The sequence below is a fragment of the Poecilia latipinna genome, unplaced genomic scaffold, assembly GCF_001443285.1.
Source record: "Poecilia latipinna isolate Pla-1442-1.1 unplaced genomic scaffold, P_latipinna-1.0 Scaffold1626, whole genome shotgun sequence".
Taxonomy (NCBI): Eukaryota; Metazoa; Chordata; class Actinopteri; order Cyprinodontiformes; family Poeciliidae; genus Poecilia; species Poecilia latipinna.
Genome location: NW_015114242.1, coordinates 1,742 through 26,590, shown reverse-complemented (window position 1 = coordinate 26,590; position 24,849 = coordinate 1,742). Strand labels below are relative to the sequence as shown.

At 41.8% G+C, this 24,849-nt stretch overlaps 3 protein-coding genes across 7 annotated transcripts in view; all 3 read left to right on the top strand.

Annotated features, from left to right (window-relative positions):
• arid1aa (AT-rich interaction domain 1Aa) overlaps positions 1-3,451 on the top strand; it is a 30,037-nt gene extending 26,586 nt beyond the window's left edge. For both annotated transcript variants that reach the window (XM_015059390.1, XM_015059389.1), the window contains exon 20: positions 250-3,451. In XM_015059390.1, coding sequence (XP_014914876.1) covers positions 250-2,124 — 1,875 coding nt within the window. In that variant the 3' untranslated portion in view covers positions 2,125-3,451. The remainder of the gene's footprint in view (positions 1-249) is intronic.
• A 782-nt stretch (positions 3,452-4,233) lies between these two features.
• pigv (phosphatidylinositol glycan anchor biosynthesis, class V) lies at positions 4,234-7,300 on the top strand. The gene is made up of 3 exons (XM_015059404.1): positions 4,234-4,757; positions 5,294-6,448; positions 6,532-7,300. The coding sequence occupies exons 1-3, from the start codon at positions 4,626-4,628 to the stop codon at positions 6,817-6,819; spliced, it is 1,575 nt and encodes a 524-aa protein (XP_014914890.1). The 5' UTR covers positions 4,234-4,625; the 3' UTR covers positions 6,820-7,300.
• Positions 7,301-12,269: 4,969 nt separating this feature from the next.
• Positions 12,270-22,156, top strand: zdhhc18a (zDHHC palmitoyltransferase 18a). Of its 4 annotated transcripts, none has more exons than XM_015059406.1 (10): positions 12,273-12,898; positions 13,001-13,161; positions 13,361-13,510; positions 14,737-14,874; positions 14,975-15,026; positions 15,602-15,704; positions 15,787-15,899; positions 15,974-16,079; positions 18,475-18,548; positions 20,511-20,602. In XM_015059406.1, exons 1-9 carry the CDS (start codon positions 12,666-12,668, stop codon positions 18,514-18,516), a joined length of 1,098 nt encoding a protein of 365 aa, XP_014914892.1. In that variant the 5' UTR covers positions 12,273-12,665; the 3' UTR covers positions 18,517-18,548; positions 20,511-20,602. The 4 variants fall into 4 exon arrangements, with proteins under 4 accessions (XP_014914891.1, XP_014914892.1, XP_014914894.1 ...); XM_015059408.1 differs by having other exon boundaries at positions 18,475-18,518; positions 20,511-20,527; XM_015059405.1 differs by lacking the exon at positions 18,475-18,548 and having other exon boundaries at positions 12,270-12,898; positions 20,511-22,156.
• Positions 22,157-24,849: the final 2,693 nt, after the last annotated feature.

Genomic DNA, 24,849 nt, shown 5'->3' with positions numbered 1-24,849 from the left:
ACTTAGTGTTGTTTTGATTTCAATGGCGAGCAAAAATTCCCTTTAAAAAAGTTTGCTTTAGTGACTCTGGTCACACCACCACTTACTCTGACTTCTCATTGAAAAGACTTTAAATCTTACTAAAAGAAGATTGCTGAGGTTTTGGGGTTCATCTTTTCATAAGTTAATTGGCTAAGGTCTACTTAAGGATTGTTTTGTTGAGTATGTGGCTATCTACACTAATTTTTCTGGTCTTTGTTTTAAATGCAGTTACCTGGGCTGCTGGAGTTGGTCGTGGAGTATTTCAGGCGCTGCCTGATAGAAATCTTCGGTATTCTGCGGGAGTATGAAGTTGGGGACCCTGGTCAGAGGACTCTGCTCGATCCCGATGCCTTGAAACGAGACCTGGACAACCTGGAAGAAGAGCCACCACGGTTTGAGGACATGGAACAAGAGGAGACGGACGACGAAGACAAGGAGGAACACGAAATGGAGCGGTCGGTTCCCGTGAAGGAGGAGCAAGACCAAGAGCCATGCTCGCAAAGTCGAGATGAGAAGACACAAGAAGAGAGGAGGAGCAAGGGTTCTTCGTCTGAACAGACGGGCTCGGTGCAATCTCTGCCTGCCCATGAGAAGCCCAAACAGGCCAGCAAGTTTGACAAATTTCCAGTTAAGGTGGTACGAAAAAGAGACCCGTTTGTGGCTGCCCAGTTAAGTAATCATGGTAAAGTTCAAGAGTTTGACAGCGGGCTACTGCACTGGAGCGCGGGAGGGGGCGACTCTACAGAACACATCCAGACCCTCTTTGAGCCTCGCAAGAACTTCTTAGAGCCACGACAACGGATACCCGTGCCTTCAGCTCTACTGAAGCGTCGGCCGCTGGATGAAGACATACGGGGGAGTTGTTTGCCAGCTGAGGAAGACAGAATGAAGCATCAAGATGAAGAAGAAAGGCCAAAACGGAGCAGTTTGTCTGAAAAATCAACAGACTCTGAGAAAGCTGGCTTAACAGTTGGCAATGACGAGAAGCAACAGTCTGATTCAGAGACGAAGCTGGCTGAGAAAGGGCCTAAAAGTCACCAAGAGAATAATAGACCCATTCTGGCTTCTGGAAGTATTTTCAACAAACAGGCACAGCAGACTGGCACCATCCTAGAAGATGAGCCTCACAGTAAAGACGAAGGGCCGCTCGTCACGCTGTCCGACTGGCAGGACTCGCTGGCGCGTCGCTGTATTTGTATCTCGAATATTGTCCGCAGCCTCTCCTTCGTGCCAGGAAATGACCACGAGATGTCCAAACATCCCGGACTGCTGCTCATACTCGGGCACCTGATACTGCTCCACCACTGGCACCCTGAGCGCAAGCAGGCCCCTCTCACCTACGAGAAGGACGAGGATTCAGATGAGGGAGTGGGCCGGAAGGATGAGTGGTGGTGGGACTGCTTGGAGATCTTGAGAGAGAACACGCTGGTCACTATGGCAAACATTTCAGGTCAACTTGACCTTTCCGCCTACCCTGAGAGCATTTGCTTACCCCTGCTGGACGGTCTTCTGCACTGGGCGGTGTGCCCCTCGGCAGAGGCCCAAGACCCTTTCCCAACCCTGGGCCCCCATAGTGCTTTGTCACCTCAGAGACTGGTCCTGGAGACTCTTAGCAAACTGAGCATTCAAGATAACAATGTGGACCTCATCCTGGCCACTCCCCCCTTCAGTCGGTTGGAGAAGCTGTATGGAAACTTGGTGCGGTTAATCGGAGACAGGAAGGTTGCAGTTTGCAGGGAGATGGCTGTCGTCTTACTGGCCAACCTGGCCCAGGGTGACACTATGGCAGCCCGAGCAATCGCTGTCCAGAAGGGCAGTGTGGGCAACTTGCTCGGCTTCCTGGAGGACTCTCTCGCTGCCACCCAGCTACAACAAAGCCAGAGCTCTCTGCTGCACCTACAAGGGATGCCCTTCGAGCCCACCAGCCCGGACATGATGCGGCGAGCTGCCCGGGCTCTGCACGCCTTAGCCAAGGTGGAGGAGAACCACTCGGAGTTTACACTACACGAGTCGCGACTCCTCGACCTTTCTGTGTCTCCCCTAATGAACTCGCTGGTTTCTCACGTTATCTGTGATGTACTCTTTTTGATCGGCCAGTCATGACAGCTGTAGGGAGCTGTGGCTCCACTTGTTTGAGGGGTTTCTTCTCCAGTCCCCCCCTCCTCCCTGGGAAAAAAAAGAAAAAAAAATCTGGCTTGTGCTTGTAAAACTGGGCAAGGACAGTTCATGTGACTGGCTTTAATTTATAAAAAAAAAAAAAAAAAAAAAAATCCTTCAGATTCCATTCAGCGTGCCCTTCACAGGCCAACCCTACTTAAGAGAGGGCGATCACGGAGCTGCTGTGGACTGCGAACCGGAGAGATGCCGACAAAGGGACACTGCTCGCAAGCCTGAACGCCAACCGGATGTCACGGAGCCGAGAGAGCGTCATTGTTGGGAGACTGTTCTGCACTTGGGGAGGGGGTGTGGGTGAGAGTACTTTTTAATAAAGATAAATAAATGATTAAATAAATAAATAGCTGAAAAACAAAAACTGTAACCAAAGTTGCTGTCTCGTTTACAGTGAGTTTGGGAGACGCAGTGTGCCCTAGCTCTCCCCTTGAGGGGCACAGTGAGTCTGTAACTGAGGTGAAACAGACTGACAAGTGACCTACTGGTTGTAGATGCTGTAGTTGGATCCTCACCAGTCAGCCCGACAGTAGACCGTGCTGTCAATAAAACACCTTCACCGGGGAGGCCTGTGCAGTGTGCAGTAGATTGTAGGACATTTTCTGTGCCGTACTGCTCTGTGAGTGTAAGCATTCTGTAAACTTTCACACAGAAGCTGATGAGCTAGAGTTTTGAGGTCATTTTAGTTTGGTGTTGAACAGAAAATGGCTTTCTTCCCCAAAGTATCAAGAACCTACAACACCCTTACCTCCTCTTATCCCTTGATTGTATGAATACCCTTATGAAAAGAAATCACCTCTTAGGACTGGTTTTCAACTTCAGATACAGCTTTGCTGTGGTGTATATATAATGTTGTACATTATACTTCCTTTCTCTCTGTCTGTCTCTGTCTGTGTCACTATTCTCACACTTGCTATCGGTGAGAGACGGAGGCAGACTCTTCGGTTTGCCAGCGACCTCCGGTCCCCACTGATTAGACCCACTCCTCTGGTCTCCTCCACAGCTCCGTTGTATGGCAGACACGGCTCAAACTTGTTATATCCTGGTACAAACAAGAATAAACTAGATGAAGTACACATTTGACAAATTTTCTCCAGTCATGAATTCTGCATATTTGTATTTCAGACTATGTAGCTAAGACAAACATGTAAATTCCTCCCTTTCCCCTTTTTTTGGCTCAAGGAATATCATTTATTCAGTATGAAATCTTTATACTATATGTTCCACGTGGTAAGAATAAATGTACATCAAATCTTCCTAAGCTGTTTCATTGTTTTATTCAATTGAGATTTCACAGTTCTGCACAAAATCTGTTTGACTTTCTAGTCTTTGTTATACTGTCATTGTTTGGACTAATTTTTATGGTATGCAAAACCTGCTAAAATTAAAGCATCTGACTTTAGAAGAGCATATAAAAGCTTCAAATTGAATCAGTTCGTTAATTTTTTATTTTATTTTAGCCAGTCATAGGTTTAATGTTTTTCAAATAATTGCAATAATGTAAAAGTGAAAGAGGAGAGATGATTTTTTTTTGTAGCCCAGGCTGTTTGTCATCACATTCCAGTGCTTTAAAATGTAGATTCGATTAAACAAAGGTCTCATTTAAGTTTGCACAACTAGTATGCATTTAAAATAGTTTTTAAAAATGATTTTTTTTTATTAGTTTCTTGCCATTCGAATAGGTCCCAAAGCAGAATTGCAATGTTTCTGTTCGTAGTAATACAAATTATTTGCTATGCAGCAATTAGTAAGTCATTATAACTCTTTGGCGCCTCTTGCTGGATATAATACTGAACTGTTATTAGCACGCTAGCAAATTTTAGCGCTATTTTGGGTTTCACAACAACCAAAATAAAAGTCCAAATGTGTAGTTGTTTAGGCGAGACTCGTTTTGAGAAAATATTTAAATGTAGGAAAACTAGCACTTCCGGACATCCCTTCGTGTGCCATACAAAGTGATCCTCTTCCGGGTCACGCACAGCGCGTTATTCGGGTGACGCAAACACAAAAGGACAAAAACCGCGAGTTTTTTTCTTCTGGTTCCTCTTTCGATTGCAGTTTGCCATTTTATTTCTATCATTTGCTTTTAAGTCTAGTGTTTGAAAGCGATAAATTAGAAGAATCACTGAGTGATGAATACCGAGAACGACTCCGTCGATCGGATACTTGACACAGCTTTTAAGCTTTTATTTTGAAGTTCTTTTGCGTGCCGGAAGTTACAATGCCTCTGGAAAAGAGGCATCCTGCTGCAGTATGAGGACAAAGATTTATAGCTAAGCGACAAACAATTAGAGGTCCTACATGAATGTCGAAATGGTTGCATTTGTTCCGACCATATGTTTCGGTGGGATAAATAATGAAAACCTATAACTAGCTTATTTGGCAGACACTGTTCAGTCCTCAGTGATGTCTCATAGTAAACATGGGGACGGTGAATGGTTTGTAGCAGTGCGGATGGCTGTCGGAACCGGTTTGTCCACAGTTTGTCCGTTTCATCAATGACTATGGATGTCAAAACAGTTGTAGAGTTCGCCACAGTTACCAGAGGCCTCTCTCTGGTTTTGCAGGTAAGGTTGAAGTCATTTATAGTTAAATGTAGTTAGATATCTGTCACGTTTAGCCCCAATTGTATGAACTAATTCGAGGTAGAGCAGTCAACACGCAGTGGCGGAGTTTCCTTAAAGTGCGCCGCGGGAGAGGAAGACCCAGAAAGATAGAGCTGGAATCCCTTTTGAGTTCTCAATGACCTCGCAGATTTCAGCTTGAACTAAATCTAATATAGTCCAAATTCAATAAAATCTGGGAAGTAGTCAGTCGAGAAAATACCACATCAGCAACGTAAACTACATATGTATATTTTTTTTTAGCGAGCTCAGAGGATTTAAAAATTAGAAAAGGAGTGGGCGCATGCTTAGGGCATCTCTTCTGTATTGAATGGGCTACTAAAAAAAACCGTGTGATACACAACCGACATTTAAACATGCCATCCCCTGACGTAATAACGCCCTGGGTGGTGAACCAGGCTTCTCAATCTGCTACAGTCTACATGTGATTAGTGTTTGGCTGTACAATATAGTAACAAAGTGGATGTATTGCTCTTCAGGCTGTCCTGAACGCTGCCATCCCTGACCATGAAGCCGATGCCTTCAGGCCCCCTCGGACAGAAGAGCCCTTGTACCTGGACCCTGTGGTGGACTGGTTGTTTGGTGGCCTCGCTCACTGGGATGCTGAGCATTTTCTCTTCATTGCAGAGAGAGGATACCTCTACGAGCACAACTTTGCCTTTTTCCCACTTTTCCCCATTGTTTTGCGGGGCCTCGCTGAGACTCTGCTGTGGCCCCTCAGCAGTTGGCTCAGTGTGAGGGGCCGGTTGCTTCTGGCTGTTGCTCTTGGGAACACCGCCCTCTTCCTGTTGAGTGTGGTTGCCCTGTATGCCCTCAGCAGAGCGGTTCTTCAGGACAGACGCCTCGCTCTGCTCTCCAGCCTGCTGTACTGCTTTACGCCCGCCAATGTGTTCATGACCGCTGGATACTCGGAGAGCCTGTTTGCTGCTCTGACGTTCGGTGGCCTGTTCCTCCTGGAGAAAGGCTTCACCCTCAGAGCCTGCCTGGCCCTCAGCATTGCCACGGCAGCGCGGTCCAACGGACTGGTTAACATAGGCTTTCTTCTGTATCTCCCGTCACTGAATGCCATTTCACAGATTCGTGTGTATCGGGCAACAACTAAAGGGCACAGTAAAGTCCTGCACTATATCTGGGTCATCCTCCGTCTCCTGCTCACATCCCTTTTTGGAACTGTAGTCATCGCGCTCCCCTTCTGTGCTTTCCAGTACTACGGCTACAGGACGTTTTGCACGCCGTCCACCTCCCTGGAGCAGATCCATCCGGCTCTTTTGTCCCTGGGGGAGCGGAGGGGCTACCGGGTACCGGATGAAAACGGTCCGCCGCCGCTCTGGTGCATGAGACCCCTCCCTTTGCTTTATTCGCACATTCAGGACGTGTACTGGGACGTGGGCTTCCTCCGTTACTTTGAGCTGAAGCAGATACCAAATTTTATTCTGGCTATGCCCATGGCTACGCTCGCCATTATGGCCGCCTATGCATATTTTCAGGCTAACCCAGAGCTGTGTTTGAGGCTCGGACTTTGGGGCACGGGACTGGAGAAGCCAACACCGGGTTTCTTTAACCCCAAAGCCTTCGTGTATGTCGTTCACTCAACTGTGCTCCTCATATTTGGAACCCTGTGCATGCATGTGCAGGTGAGAAAATCATAACTTCTTGTTGCTTTTTGTAATCTGATGGATATTTGTAACGCCAATTCTTCTTCAATGGGCTTTTTCAGGTTCTCACCAGATTCATGGCCTCCTCGTCTCCGGTGCCCTTCTGGATAAGCGCTCACCTCCTCCTCCTCAACGAGCCGCTTCTTCACCGAAGGAAGACCTCCAACCCCAATGTGCAGCTGCAGACTGATCCCAAAAGCAGCTTCATGCACACACCCCAGAACCCCATCCTTGCACTGCTGCCACATTTTAAAGCCTGTTCTCCCACCACTCAGAGCATCCTGGGTTATTTCCTCTCGTACTGGATACTGGGCCTCGCTTTGCATTGTAATTTCTTGCCTTGGACTTGATTTAACACAGTAGTGTGAAGACAAAATGGGATATTTCTGTGTAGGACTGGCGTGTAAATACACTCATTTATGAGGGTTGCTGGGGCATATCAATAGAAATCTTTTTAACTTTTTAATATAAAATGATAATGGTAGTTTGCCTTGGAAAAAAATGGACGCATAAAATAAATATTTTTATGAATGTCTGATTTAAAAAAAAAAAAAAATCTCTGTAGGACAAAGTTGAAATGTTTCCTCATATTTACGTTGTCACCCAGTTTGAGACGCTCCGAGATTAAAAACAAAAACAAAAAAAACAAAAAAACAACAACATATATTTTGTGCTTGATTCGCACTATTGCACATTGTAGTATAGAGTGGTTGCATGGTTCTACTTGGGGAACATTATTACTGAAACTTGCATCAGAATCCAAATAATTTCATCTTCCCTCACAGGTACTGCACGTTTAATGCAAATACTCAACCTTAACAGCTTTTTTTTTTTTTTTTTTTTAAACTGATGTCAAAAATAGAAACTTGGTTTATTTTTCTCAGCTTATATTCATTTTTCTTTGAATTGTAACTTTTTGAGGCACTGGTGAAAATATTTGAAATGTGTTTGTCACAAAATCACATTTACCAAAGGTGGCACTGGCAAGTTGACTTTGAGGTTATTAAAACATTCTTTACAAATGAGCTTAGTATTTGGTCATCCTTGAAGAGTTTAACCTTTAAGATGCATGATAAAGTGACATTTGGAGGCATTTCTTCAATACCGCTTAAAGGTAAACAATCACTTTTTATACACTGGAAGCGAACAAAGCAGCTAGTCTTTCTAGTTGCAACTGTAATATTCATCCTAAATATTATCTCTCTTCAGCAGCAGTGGACTGTTGGACCCTTGACGGTACTGAATGTTTTCCCTGCAGGCAAGATGTTGCTTCTTTTGGTTTCTCTCCTGTGATTGAGCTCTTTTTTGTTGCAGATTTCACCTCTCGCAACTTGGCTAAATTGCTTTGCTCTAGATAAATTGCCCAAACAGTGATATTGTATTCCTGTTCTCAGCTGACAAGAGCAGCCGCCCCGATGTCATGGTCTGTTGCTGGAGCCCATCTGCTGTAAGGATTACAGATGGTATATCTGCATATATTTTGTAAGTACAATTTTATTTGTACAGTACCTTTCAAGATGAAAATCACAAAGTGCTTCAACAAACACAGAAAAACAAAAAAAAAAAAAATACACAAAGCAAAAACAAAATCGGATTTAAAAAGATGTGTTTGGCTGGCAGAGAAACGACTTCCTTTGAAGGGAGTTCCAGACTTTGAGAGCAACAGAAGAGAAAAGCTCTGTCTGCTTGGTAGTGGTAAAGTTTTATTTGAGCTTCTGTTGCCTTTCTATCACCTCATACTAGTTTCCCCATTCTCCTTTAACCTCTGAACTTGAAAAGGCACTTTTATGCACGCGACTGTCGCTCACTGGATGTTTCCTCTGTTTTGTGCTGCTCTCTGTAAACCTTAGAGAACAAAGGCCTGATGGAGCAGCAAAAGTTTCTGAAATACCATAACACAACAACGCCATTTTCAAAGTCTCCATTTGATGGGTGGTTTGAACTTCAGCAAGTCTTCACCACGTCTAGATGTCTTAAGTGCGTTATTTTGCTGCTATGAGTTTGGCAGCGTTGCATTAAGTAACAACTCTTAGAGCAGCAGAGTTGTTCTAAGGCAACAGAACAAATCTTAGGCATTATGGTGCCTAATAATGCAATAATAGTACAAATCACACAAAACAACTCGCATGTATAGTGTGAGCTCCATATTTGGATGTACGATTAAGCCTAAGGTTCTGCATGTTGTTCCCACCACTCTATGCTCAAATGTATTCACAGTACTCATAAGATGATTTCACAAATACCAGCTAAGGGCAGGGCAGAGGGTGGTCCACTACCCCCAGCCATGAGCTGGGACTTTAGGTTCAGATGACCAGCTACTAGATTCTTGTTCCAGTTCCACTGTAAGGTCAATGTAGCCACCAATATATCATGTGACACTACTGTGGCATGAGTTCTCTGCAACTCCTTGCAGACATCCCAGATGGAAAGACAGTCTCCTAACAAGTCTCTCCACCAAAAAAATAAATAATTCAGTCATTCAGCCTCCTTTATTCCCTAGAAGAAAAATACTAATATTAGGATTTATTAATGGTGTTCCAACAATGAATATGTCTGACCTATAAAGGAAATGCACTCACCTCAACTGGCGTTCCAGTATAAGAATTTCTAGGTCCGCTTTCTTGATTTGGCGGTCCAAATACATGATTTCTTTATCTGTTTTCTCAATAGTCTTAAGGAGATGGTGCCTGTATAACTCTGCAATTCTGCAAAAATGCAGAATAAACACAAGTCTTTACTATTAAGAACCCACTGTGTGGAGCCGTGGTGTGGAGGTCGGAGGAATCCCGTCCTGGTAGTGGCCAGCCTTTCTCTGTCAAAGGACAACAATGTACGACTCGTAAAAGAATCTACCGATAGTAGGAAGAATACTAGTATCTACTTCGGTATGAATCTCGGCTTCCTCCTTGGTGGCAGCAGACAGAACATCATCCTCCTGCGATGTGAGGAAGAAATCATGTTTCAGTAACCTTTAACCCCATGAAGCAAAAGCAGTGTGTAGTGTACTTACGACTGCAGGCTCTTCGCCTGTTGCAGCGGCTGAAGGCTCAGCAACGTAAACGACACCATCTGTAACTGTTGGGAAGAGAAAGGTGGATGAATAACCACATTTAACTGCATGTGCGGCTAAATATATGTGGTTGTGTAGTCCTAGCTCTGACGTGGGTACCTGTGTCTTGGTTGGCATCCGGTTCAGGTGAGCTGTCTGCAGAGATGCCTTCGGAAACGGGTCTGGGGGAGCTTTGGGTGATGGCCAGCCCCTCCGCCTCCGTCAGGGGTGGGATTAGTAGCTCAGTGTCGATTTTTCGGGCCGCAGCCCGTTTTCTGTTGGCTGAATGCAGCTCAGAGTGAATCGTTTTAAGAAATTATACGGGTATCTGCAAATTAATGGCTCCGACATTAATATGTACCATTTTAAAACTGCGTCAAATTATAACAAGCAATATACTGGATGTTAAATGTGCATTACAAGTTTTTTTTTACAAATTAAAACATGGCTTGAAATCAGACATTGAAATTTTTTTTTTCCCAATTCTTCTTTGAAAGGCTGCAAATAATTATTTTATTTATCAATTATTCTATCATTTATTATGATGTAGAAATACATTAAACAATGCTAATAAGCAAATAATTCAATTACTTTTTAGGATAAGGAGATGACTTTATAGCCTAAAATGCAATAACAGCATTCCTTTAGCATATGTTTGATCATTTGTAGGAAAAGATGCATCTGAAGCTAAAAAAGAATAATCTATCGATTATTTTTTGATACTTGGACAGCACAAAATACAGTTTTGGCTGAATTACTTCACTGAATATGTTGTTCTTTCAGNAAATTACCTTTTTTTAAGTTTGTGTGCTCCAGTTAACAATTAATCGATTATTATTATAGTTGACAATTATTTCAGTANATGATTAATCATGATTGTTTTCATACTTCTATGCAAACTATTTTTTAATGTTTCATTCTGAGATCAAACACACAGATGGACTCTAATAATTAGCAGACCTCTGAGGGTCATTTGCTGCACTGGATTTTATTTATCGGGGTAAAGGAAGTTGAGAACAGAAATTCACACAGCACCTTTGAAATTTTTATTTATAAAACATTTTTGAAAACCCTGAATCATTTTTCTTTCATTTCACAATCCCAATAAAACACATTGAGAAAATGCTACTTCTGCAAGTCACTGTATGTTAAGTATTATAATGAGGGAAAGAATTAGTCTATAACATGTTGAATTAACTACTGAATTATAGCCATATTCGTTCATGTCTTAGCTTTCTGAATCATATTTTTATACTTCATTTTCAGTTGCATCCAAGTCCGTTTTTCCCCTGAGTTACACCTAAATGAAAACCAAATTTTAACCAATATACCACTTTTTTCTCACTTATCTACCACATTTTTTTTTTCATACAGATAAATGGCGTGGTGCATTCCGACGCATTGACTCGGGCAGCAATGCTCTTCCATGCAGCCTGTCTCGCTGTAGCTGCTGCTGCCTTGTTGCTCTTTTTACTAAATATGTGAGCATGCTCTTCATAAGCCTGAAGGAGGACCCTCTGCTCTAGCGGCGTGAAATAAGTCGATCTCTTTTAGGAGCTGTTGGTGTGTTCACTGAAGGCATCCGCAGGAAGGCTTTGGATGGCGCTGGTGCTCGCGCTTGCTTCCAGGTGAACCAACTCCGAGTCCACTGAACTCATGGAAACCAGCGGTTCTGATACCGAAGAGCCTGGGTTTTCCCACTCGGAGTAAGCTAACTCGGAATTCGCAGGCTGACCCAGAGTTTGTTGAATTTTTTTCCCCCATACTCCTATTGTCCTTCAAATTTAACGTAGTGCGTTCGTCATTTTTACGTTCTCGCCACCATAGATATACAAGAGTAGACGCTCACCTTATGTCGTGTGCGGAAGATTCTAGATAGGCAGGAAAATGCATGTTTTCGTTTTTTTGAAAGAAAATGGAGGGAATAATCGAGCCGAAATGAACAGTGTGAAAATCTAAATATGATAGGAAAAATATATTCCATAACTTCCATGAATTTTATTGGGATTACATGTGAAATATAGACCTAAGGAGCTAGTAAAGAAGATGGGAAGGAGGAGAAAGAATTAATTTTTCTTACTTACAAACAGAGTGTAGTACATTTATGTTTACTTGCGTATTTCTACATAAAATCCAGTCACTTAATTAGTAAACATTCCACCTGGATATATTTAAACCTGATTAAATACAATTGTTTAGTCCAGCCATTGTTGAAAAGTCCTGTTTACAGTTTACCATAAGTGTGGGGACATGACACACTTGTGGAAAAAGTGCATCAGTGAAATGCAAGCAAAATCAAACCTGCAGCAAATAAAAAAAAACATCACCCTCATACTGAACCATAGTAGTGGTGGTGGCAGCATCATGCTGTAGTAATGCTCTTCACCAGCAGGGAATGGGGACATCAAGGCTTTTCTTGTAAGTTCTGCAAAAAAGCATTTTACAGGCTGCAAAAATAAACTGGGCCAGTTGGGCCATCTTACAGTAGGATAAACCTAACTGTACAGGCAGAGCTACAATGGAATGGTTTTCTGTTTTTTACTTGGAAAATTAAAACTTTAAAATTAGTGTTTCCTTTCGCTATACAAATATGCGCTACCTTCTGTTGATCCATCAGAAATATAGTATTTTACAGTAACCCAGCTTTAACAATGTAGCCCTTTCTAACAGAAAAAATATATATGCCACTCAAAATATGGCGGCAACGTTAGCGCACAAACCTGACGCTCATGCTGCGTCTACTTTGCGATGTCTATGCTCGCTATGACGCACGTCTGTTGGTAGTAAAGGAAAAAGGAGAACCAGTCCAGTTAACCTGACCTGCCGTCTCTGTCTACATAAAATTCGCGTTTGCTTTACAAAATGTTTCGCCGATATATACACACGGATTTAAGTTAACAACCAAACATGTCGGTTTGTTCGTCGTCAGCCCGCGAATATATTCAGCTGGTAAAACTGACCTAGGAACCGCGGTAAAGAATGCCTTTGTTGCTACGCTAGCTAGCTGGACTTAGCTTCAGGATGGACAGCTGAGTGCTATCAGGAGTAACAAATAAATGTCCTGTAAATGAATCTTGAGAATACCGTCTCCTGAGTGTAAAGGGGGGGTTTGGGTGCCTTTTTTGCTACCTCCGAACCGCGTAGACGATGAAGAACTGCGAGTACCAGCAGATCGACCCACGGGCGCTCTCCGTTTCGCCGCTGTCGGCTCAAAACCCCGCCGAGAAGAAGGTGCAGCGCCCGCGGAGAAAATGGGAAGCTTTCCCGGGGAAAAACAGATTTTTCTGCGACGGACGGCTCATCCTGGCCAGACAGAACGGCGTCCTTCCTCTAACACTAGGCCTTATTGTTGTCACTAGTGGCCTTTTCTTTGCTTTCGAGTGAGTAACTTGTAGACTGCTGTACGACTATAAATAAAACACGAGAAGTTTTTTTTTTTTTTTTTTGTGTTGCTGTAATGAAACTTGTTTTATTTCCAACAGTTGCCCCTTCCTGGTGGAGCATCTGACCGTCTGTATACCTGTGATAGGAGGGGTGCTCTTCTTGTTTGTGGTCGCCTCCTTGCTAAGAACCAGCTTTACAGATCCAGGCATTTTACCCAGAGCCACGGCAGACGAAGCCGCAGACATAGAGAGGCAGATAGGTAAGACCCCCCGCTTGAACATATGGCAAAAAGAACTTTGCCATATGGAGGACACGTTTGTTGTGGAAACATAGACAAAGACCTAAGCAGCTTACTGCGCCGTGTCATGGCAGGAGGAGCCTATAGCTGCACACACACACCTTGATCTGATCGTGCCGGAGGACACGTGTTGTTAAAATGTCACATCTTTTATTCACAGATACCTCAGGATCCTCAACATATCGCCCGCCTCCTCGAACCAAGGAGATCCTCATCAACCAGCAGGTGGTAAAGCTCAAGTACTGCTTCACTTGCAAGATGTTCCGGCCTCCACGGACCTCCCACTGCAGTCTGTGTGACAACTGTGTTGGTAAGAATAGTTTTGGAGGATCACCACTTATTCTTTTGCTTTATAAAAAAAAAAAAAATAATAAACTAACTCACTTGTTGCCTAAAGTCTTAGGTCATCATTGAAAAGTTTGGGACTGCCTATATGTTTTTACCAGAATGAAATCGGTTTTATCACTCTCATTAAATCCAAATCATCCCTGTTGCTGTTAACCATTTGCTTTCAAGAGAACTGGTGTAGAGGTCACTTCCCCAGCAGAGTGGGGAAATTTTAGCTGTGCATTTCACAAACTGATTTTTTTTTTTTTTTTAGTGACCAAGTTACAGGAAGTGACTGTGTCCTATGTTGTGTACAGCAAAACCCCACCAGCCTCTGCTCATCACAAGACTCGACTCTTAACTGTTGTCACTTTCCATCCTACTGTATGCCATCGGTGACCATCTAGTGATTAGTGATTCAATTATGGATTATTTTGTTGCTGGATTTCAGTTTTCTGATTTGCAAAGTTGTGGCTTCAAAACTCAGATTTTTTTTCCCCTGTAAGCTATAAGTAACAATAAATCTTTAAGATTTATGAGGAAAAAGCTCAGATTTACCGTTTTATGTTGCACTGTTAAATCACTCATCTGTACAGAGGAACAGTTCTTTGATCATTGGTTAATTGATGACATGGTACTGCATATGTGAGAGAGACGAGTCCGTTACACAGCTCTGCAGTCAGATAAGATTTTACCATTTAAAGCAAAGAAAACATACTTACAGTCTTAGATTTGTATGAGCAAATATAGTGGTAAACAGCGCCCTCTGTGGGGCACCGCTAAACCAAACTCTAATCAATATGGACTGAGATTTTCTAAAACCATCATTTCTTCTTATGAAGATGTGATGGTTCTTAACAGGATAAAATAGAGCAACTTTCCTGTAATGTATTCACCTTAACTGCAGTGTATCGGTAGCATAAATGATCAGTTGGACTGCTTCTGCAGAAAATAGTTTCCTTTTAGGCGTTTGTTCCTCATTTTGTATTTTTTGTGGTTTCTCACCGATACTGAAAATATGAGTCTTCTTTCCTCAGTAACAACTTCCACACTAAAAAAAAAAAAGTCATAATTAGCATGTTTTCCAGATGATGGTTCATTTAAGAGTTTTACTTCCCAGCATTTTCTTTTTTTTTTCTTTTTTGTTGTTGATCTCTTTACGAGCTACTGCCGATATTTGACATATTTTCCATTTTTCTGTTCCTTCAGAGCGATTTGATCACCACTGCCCATGGGTGGGGAACTGTGTCGGGAAACGCAACTACCGCTATTTCTACAGCTTCATCATCTCTCTGTCTTTCCTGACATCTTTTATATTTGCCTGCGTCATCACACATATCACCCTCCGTAAGTGGCCACATCGCTAAAAGGAAGGAGATGGATCATTTGTCATGAGCCAAGATTAGTTTTCAGATTTTTTTCCTTTTTTTTTTTCTTTTCTTTACAGGTTCTCAAGCAAAGAAAGGCATCGTTCAAGCCGTTCAGGAGAGTCCTGCAAGATATCCTTTGTATAGTCTTTTTTTATTATTATTATTTTAAAATGTTAGTGGGCTGAGTCAGATCTGACTAAATTTGGTGCCAATTTGGCATTTACCGGAGCACTTAATGCTGCGCTCTCTTTTTAGAAGCAGCCTGCCCAGCAAAAGTGCTTTTAAACAGAAGATTTGGTGTTTTATGGCTGTTTGAGATGATTTTAGTGAAAAATAATATACATTTCCAGGTAATTGAGATTCAGTTTTGATTATTTTATCTACTACAAGCAGGAGTGAGTTTATGTTTGTCTGCTTGCCTTTTCAATTTTATCTAATTAAATGATAGTACATTTGAATATTATTCAACTTTTTTTTATTCCAGTAAGTGAATCCCATATATCGTCCTAATATAATATGTTCCTGAAATTAACTTTTTTCATGATATTCTTATTTATTAACATTAATCTGTGTAAAAGCTGATGAGCTGCCTTGATCAAAGTCTTCTCCCAGCTTGTGTAGAGATGAGTGTGAGATCTAATACTCGCCCTTTGTGACTGGTGCCATGTATGTTAACATTTTTGCCTTGACTCTTCCCTGTGCACTGTGGTGGAATTGGTGATTTGCTTTTTCTCCATCTGGTCTATTTTGGGCCTCTCAGGCTTCCACACCTACTTAGTAGCCTCCAATCTCACCACGAATGAAGACGTGAGTATTCCAGTCTGTAAATTGACGGCGCTGGGTTGGGCTGAGGCGTTTATTACTTGCTGATCGGTGTGCTGATCAACAGATCAAGGGGTCGTGGTCGGGTAAGCGGGGAGCGGAGGAGTCCGGAAACCCCTACACTTACAGCAACATCATCACCAACTGCTGTGCTACGTTATGCGGCCCAATGCCTCCCAGGTGCGTAATTATTTGTCACGCTTTCAATCCCTCTCCTTGTTCGAACCGCGTGTCACGGTCCGCTTTGTTTCCAGCCTGATTGATCGAAGAGGGTTCCTCCCTCCCGACGAGGCGGTCCCGGCCGCCGCGGCCTCAGAGATGGAGCTGCCTCCCTTCACGCCCAAGAGCGATGCGAACATGGTATGATGAAAGCGCTTGCGGTCCCTCCCTGCCTCCCTTCTTGTTGCTGTGTGGTTGTTAGCCCCTCCCACCCTGTGCGTCCCCCTCCGTCAACCTCCAGACCTCCAGCTTCAGTCCTTCGATTAGCGTCAACCACCAGCAGTTACATTTCTGCTACCGTTGTTAAGAACTTTGCACCATGATTGTTTTTTTTTTTTTTTTTTTCTTTCTGTTGTTGAAAAACGAGCGTCTCAACGAAACATCACCAGAGTTCGGTTGAAATAACTGATCACATCAGGTTCAAGTTTTCAAAGTAGAGGTGATCAGATTAGTGCAACTGGACGTGAGCAGAGAACTTTTTAGTTTGACTTTTTACAACTGAGACTGAAATCATCTGTTAAGATTAAAGTTGAGCTGGCCGACGGTCAGACTGCAGCAACTATGTTAACTGGACAGTAAACGCCTTGTTTCTCTTTAAGTTTTTGTTTTTATTTATTTGCCTTAACGAACATGTTTCTCTGCCATGCTCCATGTTGTTAAACTACTGACTTTATTTTTGCATGTTTTTATAGGAATATTCTACCAGTTTTCATTATCAGGGCCTTTAAGTGGACATCTGTTGGGTTATCAGCACTTTATTAGGAATCATTACTCGTATGCCTGAAGTACATTTCTCTTTGAGTATTTTCAGCATAACAAAATGTTTTATTATTTGCTTTGTCCATTGCTTTATTTTTATGTCATGATCATAAAAATGAGTTGCTTTATTTGTTAAATAAATGTTATTTTTGTATTTTGAGTTTTGGTCTGCTTTGAGTTTAGTCTTGTTTTTGAACATTTTACACTTGAAGCTGTTTTTAACCTTTCATCAGGAGCCTGCTCTTCAAAACCGATTCAGATACACATTTTGTATACCTTTTACTTAGAGTTATGGTAAAAAAGAAAGTACACCCCTTTCAAATTGTTGTTTTCCTGTATGTTGTACACTTTGAATCAGAAGTTTGCACACCCTCATTTTTAGCTTGCATGTCTTATTAGAAATTGTTTGTTGGATTTCTAATAAGTGACAATATGTTGAATCATCACGTCATGCAACGTAAAAGTTGTCCAAAATTGCAATTGCAACAAACTGCTTAGATGTAATATTTGGTTGAATATTATCTCAGGCTCTGCTTGCAGTTTTTACCAATTAGAGGGACTTCCTTTCTGTCCTTGCCTGATCTAGATCTTACTTCAACGCTTGAAATGACAGACGATTGAGGAAATAATATTTACGACTTCTGGTTTTCTCTTTCTTTTTTCACCACTACTTCTAATTACAGCTTTATGTTCCCCAGAGGGGAATAATTTGTTATTCCAAAGACGATTAAAACTACACACACAGACTCACGTGTACTTGCACCCCCACTGATCAGTAGATAAATGTCTGTTTGCAGACACCAGGGTAGGAACAAACTTTTTCACTGGGCCAGTTATCAGAAAGGGCAAAGTTCATATAAATTGTTTTCCTGGCACATAAGCAGTTTTTCACTGTGGCTCAAAATGGAGCCATTTTAAACTTGATGTTAGCCTGTCTTATTTATTATGATGTTGCTCACCTCATTAGCTTGAAAGCGTCACCTCAACTCATCGTTTTTATTTTGTGTAAGCTTCAAAAGTTCTCCTGAAGACTTTCCAGATCCTCCTTGGGGGCAGCTGCTGAATATTGGAAGGTGTCAGTTTTGGAGCAGAGTCTCTACTTGTTTGGTCAACAACTTCTCAGTCTATCATGGTGTTAGTCTGTGGGTGAGAGTTTGAACTCTGGACACAGTGATCCTAAACACACCAAAACTATTTTAGCAACGTATAAAGCAAGGCAACATAAAACTTAGAAAACGTATTAACAGCCCGTTAAGGCTGGATCTGTGGCAGAAAACATTTTAATCAAACTGTCCAACTCTAAAGTCTATTTAAGTACGATGGAGTTGCATATATGAATTTGCACGCGTGTGGCTTAGAAAAACAAATTAGCATTAAATTTAAACTTAATTTTTAAGATTTGTGTTTTGAAATCTGCATCGTTCCTCTAGAAAAAGATAATTAAAAACCTCAAATCAATGTGAATTTCATTCAAATGAGTGTATGTCAACTTCTGACTTGAACTCAACATTTTAGGGTTATTTGGGCGTACGTATAATTCACAAACATTTCCATTGTGCCTTCTTTCACCTTTGATAATGACACAGTGGATTCTGAATTTAAGTACTTTCGTACATGAAATTTGAATGTATTTTAGGAGGCGGTGAATACTTGAACTGACACAGGGTGTACTTTCTTTCCTATTTTTTTTTATTTTTTTTTACCATGACTGTAACTGTGTGACACATGACAAATCTCACCCTCTGTGTTGTGTACTGTATCCGTTCCACCCTGCCAGGAGGAGAACTGTCAGGAATTTTCTTTGTCCTGCACAGCCTGAAGGTAAACAGTGCTGCAGGTAGACAGTCGATGGTAAGAGTAGGGCGTCGATGTCGAGCCAACCCCAACATCTCATCACTTTCCATTTTCTGCGTCAGCTCCTCTGTACCGCTTACATTCTGCTCTACTAACTATGCCAGATGCAGCCTGTGCAGATTTTGTGATGGGTGTCTGATGATGGTGTGGATCACTCATGGTTGTGGGTTTGCATGCTTCATCACAGCCAATCACGTTTGCCGTCATTAACGTTTGCTCGCTCACTCGCCTCACTCACTCGCTGCAGGATCAACCTTGCTCTTACGGCTGATGATCTAGCACAAACCACGTCTCTAGCAATGTTTTCTAAAAGGCAACAAAACTTAAATCTGTATGCACATGTAGTTTGAATCTTACCTCGTAAGGAGCATTTATTTATTTAGCTGCTTCACTAATCAGCTTGATTACTTTTTTTCCCCCCAATATATGAACAAAGACAACAAAACACATCGATCGATCCGAGATGTGCTCAGATCTGTTTTCTGTCCTGCTTATGTAGCTTTTTCTCTTCCAGAGCACAGATGTAGGTCACTTCTTTTCATGGATCCTGTTGAGTTTTGAACTGAAGGTTTCAGCTTCCAGTACATCTTTGTAATTAAAATATATATATATATATCTTCACTCCAATGGATATTATCACTTTATTCATAAGATTTCTTTAGAATAATAATAATAATAATAATAATAACTCTTAAATTTGATAATCTTAACTTTAATTATCTCAAACTTTTGAATGTGAATTCTTAAAAATACTGCTCCACCTCAGTAAATTAGAAATCATAGATTGGTTTATTTACTTTGGTAATTAATCTTTAAAAAATCTGCCTCAGATATGGATTTATTACTAATTATGATTGTTGCTTACAGCCAACGGAAACCCTAAATATTAGTCATTAAAACATTACATCACATAGGACCGATAAAATGACTAATCAATTTTTGATGTAGAAATGTTATGTTCACAGTCCCAATGAACGTTGATGTTTTGATAGTCGTCTAGCACACGTTGACACCCTCCGCTAGGGGCGTAAGTGACAAAATGTCATTCAGGAAGAAGTCGGCTGTTCACAGAGCTCTGCATCAAAGCATAGTAATGGGAAGTTAAGTGGAAGGAAAACGTTTGGTAGAAAAATCTGCACAAGCAAATCTCACTAAAGAGTTTGATGTAGTTCAGGGAGACACTGAAGATGATCTGTAGGATTTTTATGCTAAATTTTAAACGTGGGTTTTCATCAGCTTTAAGTCATGATCATCCATCAGAAAAAAAGTATTTAAAAATATAACTGTACTACGAATTCGTATCTATATATAACTTAGTTTCACTTTTTGAATTTAATTACTGAAATAAATTAAGTTTGGTTTAATTTACTGAGAGGCATCAATGAATTAAACTAATTTATTGTGTGTTTTTCTTACACTATTCACTACAAGCTCAAAAGTTTCACTGTCTTCTGATCACCACCACTAAACCTCATTTCAAAAATGTTTCAGAAATAGTGCTACTTGTTACACAGTATGTTCCGTCCTTCTCTTCCAGAGATATTTCGGAGGCCTAACATTAAATTTGCCTAAAGCCTCTTCAAGACATTGGTCGGAAGAAACCGAAACTAAAATAGTTTCTTTGTATTTCCGCCTAAGTCCAGCAGAAACACAAAGTAACTGTTCAAATAGTTACATTGACACTAATTTAAGATAAAGATTTCTGCAGTTTAGATAACTTTCCAATTCTCTGGGATCATGGCTTGTGCATGGTTGCCCTCTAATGTCACTCCATACGTTCAATTCACTTCCTCCATTGCTTCTTCACGTGCGTCCTTTTTGCAAGCCTTGCCCCGAGGCTTTGTCTCGCTGCTCTCGCCGTGAAGAAGGTTTCCAAATGAATCCTGCTTGATTCGAACTCTTTCCTGTTCAAAGTCTGCCTTTGTTCTTGATTTGCCCTGTTTATCTTTCTCCACACAGTGCACTCAGAGCACGAAGGACGTGCTGGAGAGGATGCTCCACTCCTCTGACTTTCATGGCCTGTGCCCTTCAGGGAACCCCAAGACCTCGCCGCTGGTCCAGGAGGTTTCCAGCAGCGCCCCAGCAACCGCAGAGCCCTCCCTCTCCTCCGGCTGCTCACGGCAGCTCGCCCGCCAGGCTGTGGTTGACCCTTGCCCCCTGTTGCCCCCTGTCGCTTTCAGCAAAAGCAACAGGAGAGACTCGCTGCACTCGATCAACCCGGCCTTCCGCCTGGCTTCTCCCTCGCCCACGCTAAGCCGCAGGGCGCTGGTTCTGGGCGACGGGCCTGACATTGGTTTCATCCCTCAACATTAAGGGCGCTTTGGTCACAATCAGGGCAGACATGGAGTCATGGTGGGGACTGTGCGCTCCTCAGGCTGCACACATCGCTGCTGTTTATTGTCAGGCAGTGGTTTTGGACACAAAGACACTTAGTCAGAGACTCGGTGCATGTTGGAATTTGGTGTCGCAAAAATGTCCTGGTGAGGGATTACGGTTAATTTAAGTCACTAGTGTCCAGTTGTACACATCCTTCAAAATGGAGGGGAATCTTAGTAACACTTGAGAGCACAATATAGAGATATTTTTTCACATCTTTTTTAGGACGCTTGAAATGTCCCAGCAATCCTTCTGCTGATAACCTCAGTGTTTCAGTTCTAACATAATATGCAAACATGAGTTTGGATGTTTTGTGTATAAGAAGCCAGAAACAAATGTTGGACTTTGCTCAGTTTTCCAGAGAATGAACCATTTTAACAACAAAAAGCCTCACGCATCGTCATCTACATTGTCCCATCTATGTTTGAAGGGTTGGTTATAGACGGACAAGGATTTCATACTTGTTGGAATTTTGCAAATCCTTTTGCAAGAAACAAAAGGTTTTGGAAAAGGTTTTCCTTTAAAAGTTACATTTTATCGTTTTTTTTTTTTCCCTTCTGTGTCCTTGGGCTCAGTACATAAAGAAGCTAAACCTGGACAATGATGTTAAAATTGTTCAGATGTCCCATGTGGAACAGGATGAAATGTTTTAGTAATTCTTTAGTAATTCTTTGTTTCCTCTGTGTCTAAACATTTAAAAATTGGACGGGAAAACAAAGCATTTGAATCATCTTTGCAACTTTTTTTTTTTTTTGGAACTCATTCGGAAGTATTTGTTGCTGACATGATGTTTAGTGTTTTCTGTCTTCACGCGTTTTTATCGGTTTTGCCTGCAGCACATATCATATCCGACGATTTCAACACAAAACCTGAAACTGTCATATTAATACACAGCTTTATGCAGGAGGTGGAGAGCACCACTAGGGGGCAGGATGTGAACAGCAAATTCAGCTCAATCTTTATTTAGTAATGTGGACATCAATAGGGCAAATGCCTTTTTCACTTTATTTACTTATATATTTTTTTGTATTTGAGCTTTCAACGTGTCCATCTGTGGTGAGTTTGTGAGGATTCACTTTGGCGTAGCTCATGAATCAGTCTGCAGCGAGGCCTGTAGGTTGCGTAGACGGTTACAAGCAGTGCTTGTACGAACAAACTTGTTTGTATTTTGCAGTGTAGCAGTACAACTGTATCATATGACCAATAAACATCCATGTTTGTTGAAGGTTTATTCGTTTCTAAAAAAAAAAATAAAATAAAAAAATCTGCTCCCAGTTACACAGTGATCAAAACAAATGGACAAAACCCGCACAGGAGGAAAGCGGGGTATCGAGCAGAGTTCATTCTTTAAGACCGATGCCTCGTGGAAACGGCGTGAAGGTGCATGCTGTCCACATGTGCTCAGAGTGTTTCTGTCAGATGTGGACAGTGTGAAGCACTAAATGCTCGACACAGATCCAAAGACCAGCAATGCATTCGACCTGGAAAGTCCTAGAACATAAAGTCATGATGTGCAGAAATACAAAGATGCATCCACCTGCTCCAGGATGCTGGAATGCAGGATGCAAACCAACCTCTCGCATGCCAGGATGAGTTATTTCCGTTTTGCGTTTTCTTCCTTGCCGAGCCAGTCGTATTTGTAAAGCTGCTGTTTACCTGCAGGCGTTTTAATAAAACCTATTTGCACTCAGTGTTGGGCTTATGGAGCAGGAAGAACAGAAAGAAGCAGATGTGTTTCACTCTAAATGACGTCTCGCATTTGGATTGAGATAAAAGATACCCACCTCTCAAGGTACTCTCTCAACATATTTCAGTCTGCTTTGAAACACGAAAAGAATAATGGATTGTTTTTCTACTCCTCTGAACACAGTAAATCATTTAACTTCAAAGGACTCAAGCATGTCAGCATGACAACCTGTGTATTTCAAGCAAACAAAACACAGATGGCCAAACCTTTGGCTCAACGTCTCGTCGAAAGAATAAAAGCCAAGTGTCGTCGCAACCTCAGCAGATGTGTCGGATCTTAAATGGAACCAGTCGTCGCGCAGGGGACCTCAGTTATGGTTTTAAAGGGGATGAGACAAAGATGAGTGTAAGGATCGTGTTTTACAAGGACAGAGACCAGTTACGAGGGCTTTTGAAGCGGGTTGATCTGAAGGCAGTCTTGACTCAAAGATGGCCAGTTCTTATTGGCTGCTGCAGATTATTTTTTAAGAAAGAAAGAAAAAAAAATACTAATAAGCACATTTGAGCACATTTATTGACTGGAAACATTGTTTTATGCGGAATCCCTGATGCCTCATTGGCACCCCATCTATTCCTAAAAAATAAGAGGAGAAATTAAAGCTTTGAATGACATTGGTGAGTGAACAGGATGCAAGATAAAAATCTTTCTAAGAAAAATTTTCAAAATATAAACATGAATAAACATGACACTTATAGCAATAACTACAGCGAGCGCATTAGATAAAAATGTTTAAAACGATTGGAGCTTTTAGCAACATTTCTGAACGCACAATTGAGTTTATCCTGTTGCCACAGAAGATGGCAAAGTCTTCAAAGCTTTGTTAAAGAACTGAGTTTATTTAGTGGTTATCAGGTCTCCATAGTGAGAGTTAGATGCTGGCTACTTGACAATGTTTGAAGACATGCAAAACCCCCCCCAAAAAACAAAACAGTTTTCTCTCCTTCCATCAAATGTAAATAGTTGGCTGGTTACTACTGGAAAGCCCTGTGTTTACGCTACATGAGATTAAGACTGATTATTTTAGTGATAATCGCTTCAGGTGGTTTTGGCTGTAAAGCAAAATCAGTTTGTGGAGAAGCTGTTAGAGATGGTGAGGGATCTGTGGTGCTGTGGGCTTGTTCTCCTCCAAAGGCCCAAGAAACTTTGTCTGGAGATTTTAAAGACAGATCCTAAGGACTCTAGCAATAAGCTAAAAATGGCTCATCATTGTGTATTTCAGCAGATTAGTGATGCAAAGCAAATTAACTCAGAAATGGACGATCAGACACAAGCTCACACTGTCTTCATGACAATATCTGCCCTGTGGAGAACCTGTTGTTGAACTGACGAGATCATGTGACATGAACCAGGACTCTGGACAGTGTTACATGAAGAATGATGAAAGACCATTATCATTAAAGACCATTATCTCTGTATGTTGCAGCTTTGGGAAATATTTTTCAGAGACGGATGTTCTGTTGGCAAAAGATGTTTGTTCCAAATATTGGAAATATTAAGATTTCATGGTGAAATATATTTCTGGAAAAGTGATATGTTTTTCCTAAAGTGTGCTCCACTCAAAAGGCTGGGATTTTTCTGGTAATTTATTGTGAGGTCACGCCATCCCTTCGCCACCGGCCGCCGTCCACCACATGCATGACTCACTGCACCTCTTTCCTCTTACCCCAGACCTGTTGGGCTCTGCTGTCATGTGTGCAGCCGTGTGTGTCACAGCCTCACAAGCCTTTTTCTCATGGCTCTCTGGTCTGAGCCGAGCCGAGCAGAAGTGAAGTGAAGCTCTTCACTGAACCAAACAGGTGACTCAGAGTCAGAGCTTGCTGTCAGCATCACTGCTGTGCTAAAAGCGTGTCTCTCTGCTGGGGCAGCGGGGCTGGATATAATTAACCCTGTGCTGAGCTGAACAAACTGGCATGCCGAGTGTCGCCACTGAAGCCAAGTAGTGAAATGTCAACTTGGTGGCCAAAGATTTCACAGTTCTTCAACTTTGTCGTATTTCGTCAGCAACAAATAGTTTGGTGTTTTTGATCTGGATTATCTGTGACAGACCAACACAAAGTAGTGCATAAATGTACATTAGAAACGTATGTACTGCTTTTTTAAAACATTTTTTTTTAAACACAATAAATCTGAAAAGTGTGGCAGGTATTTTTGTTTCCACTCCAGTCCCTCTTAAAC

What these genes read in the sequence shown, in the direction of transcription:
- zdhhc18a (XM_015059405.1), top strand. Translation starts at nt 12,666, where the DNA reads ATGAAGAACTGCGAGTACCAGCAGATCGACCCACGGGCGCTCTCCGTT. An exon ending in GTTCAGGAGAGTCCTGCAAG is followed by an intron (nt 15,027 to 15,601) that starts ATATCCTTTGTA and finishes TTCCCTGTGCAC; the next exon opens with TGTGGTGGAATTGGTGATTT. An exon ending in ATCTCACCACGAATGAAGAC is followed by an intron (nt 15,705 to 15,786) that starts GTGAGTATTCCA and finishes GCTGATCAACAG; the next exon opens with ATCAAGGGGTCGTGGTCGGG.
- pigv (XM_015059404.1), top strand. Translation starts at nt 4,626, where the DNA reads ATGGTTTGTAGCAGTGCGGATGGCTGTCGGAACCGGTTTGTCCACAGT. An exon ending in GCCTCTCTCTGGTTTTGCAG is followed by an intron (nt 4,758 to 5,293) that starts GTAAGGTTGAAG and finishes ATTGCTCTTCAG; the next exon opens with GCTGTCCTGAACGCTGCCAT. An exon ending in CCCTGTGCATGCATGTGCAG is followed by an intron (nt 6,449 to 6,531) that starts GTGAGAAAATCA and finishes GGGCTTTTTCAG; the next exon opens with GTTCTCACCAGATTCATGGC.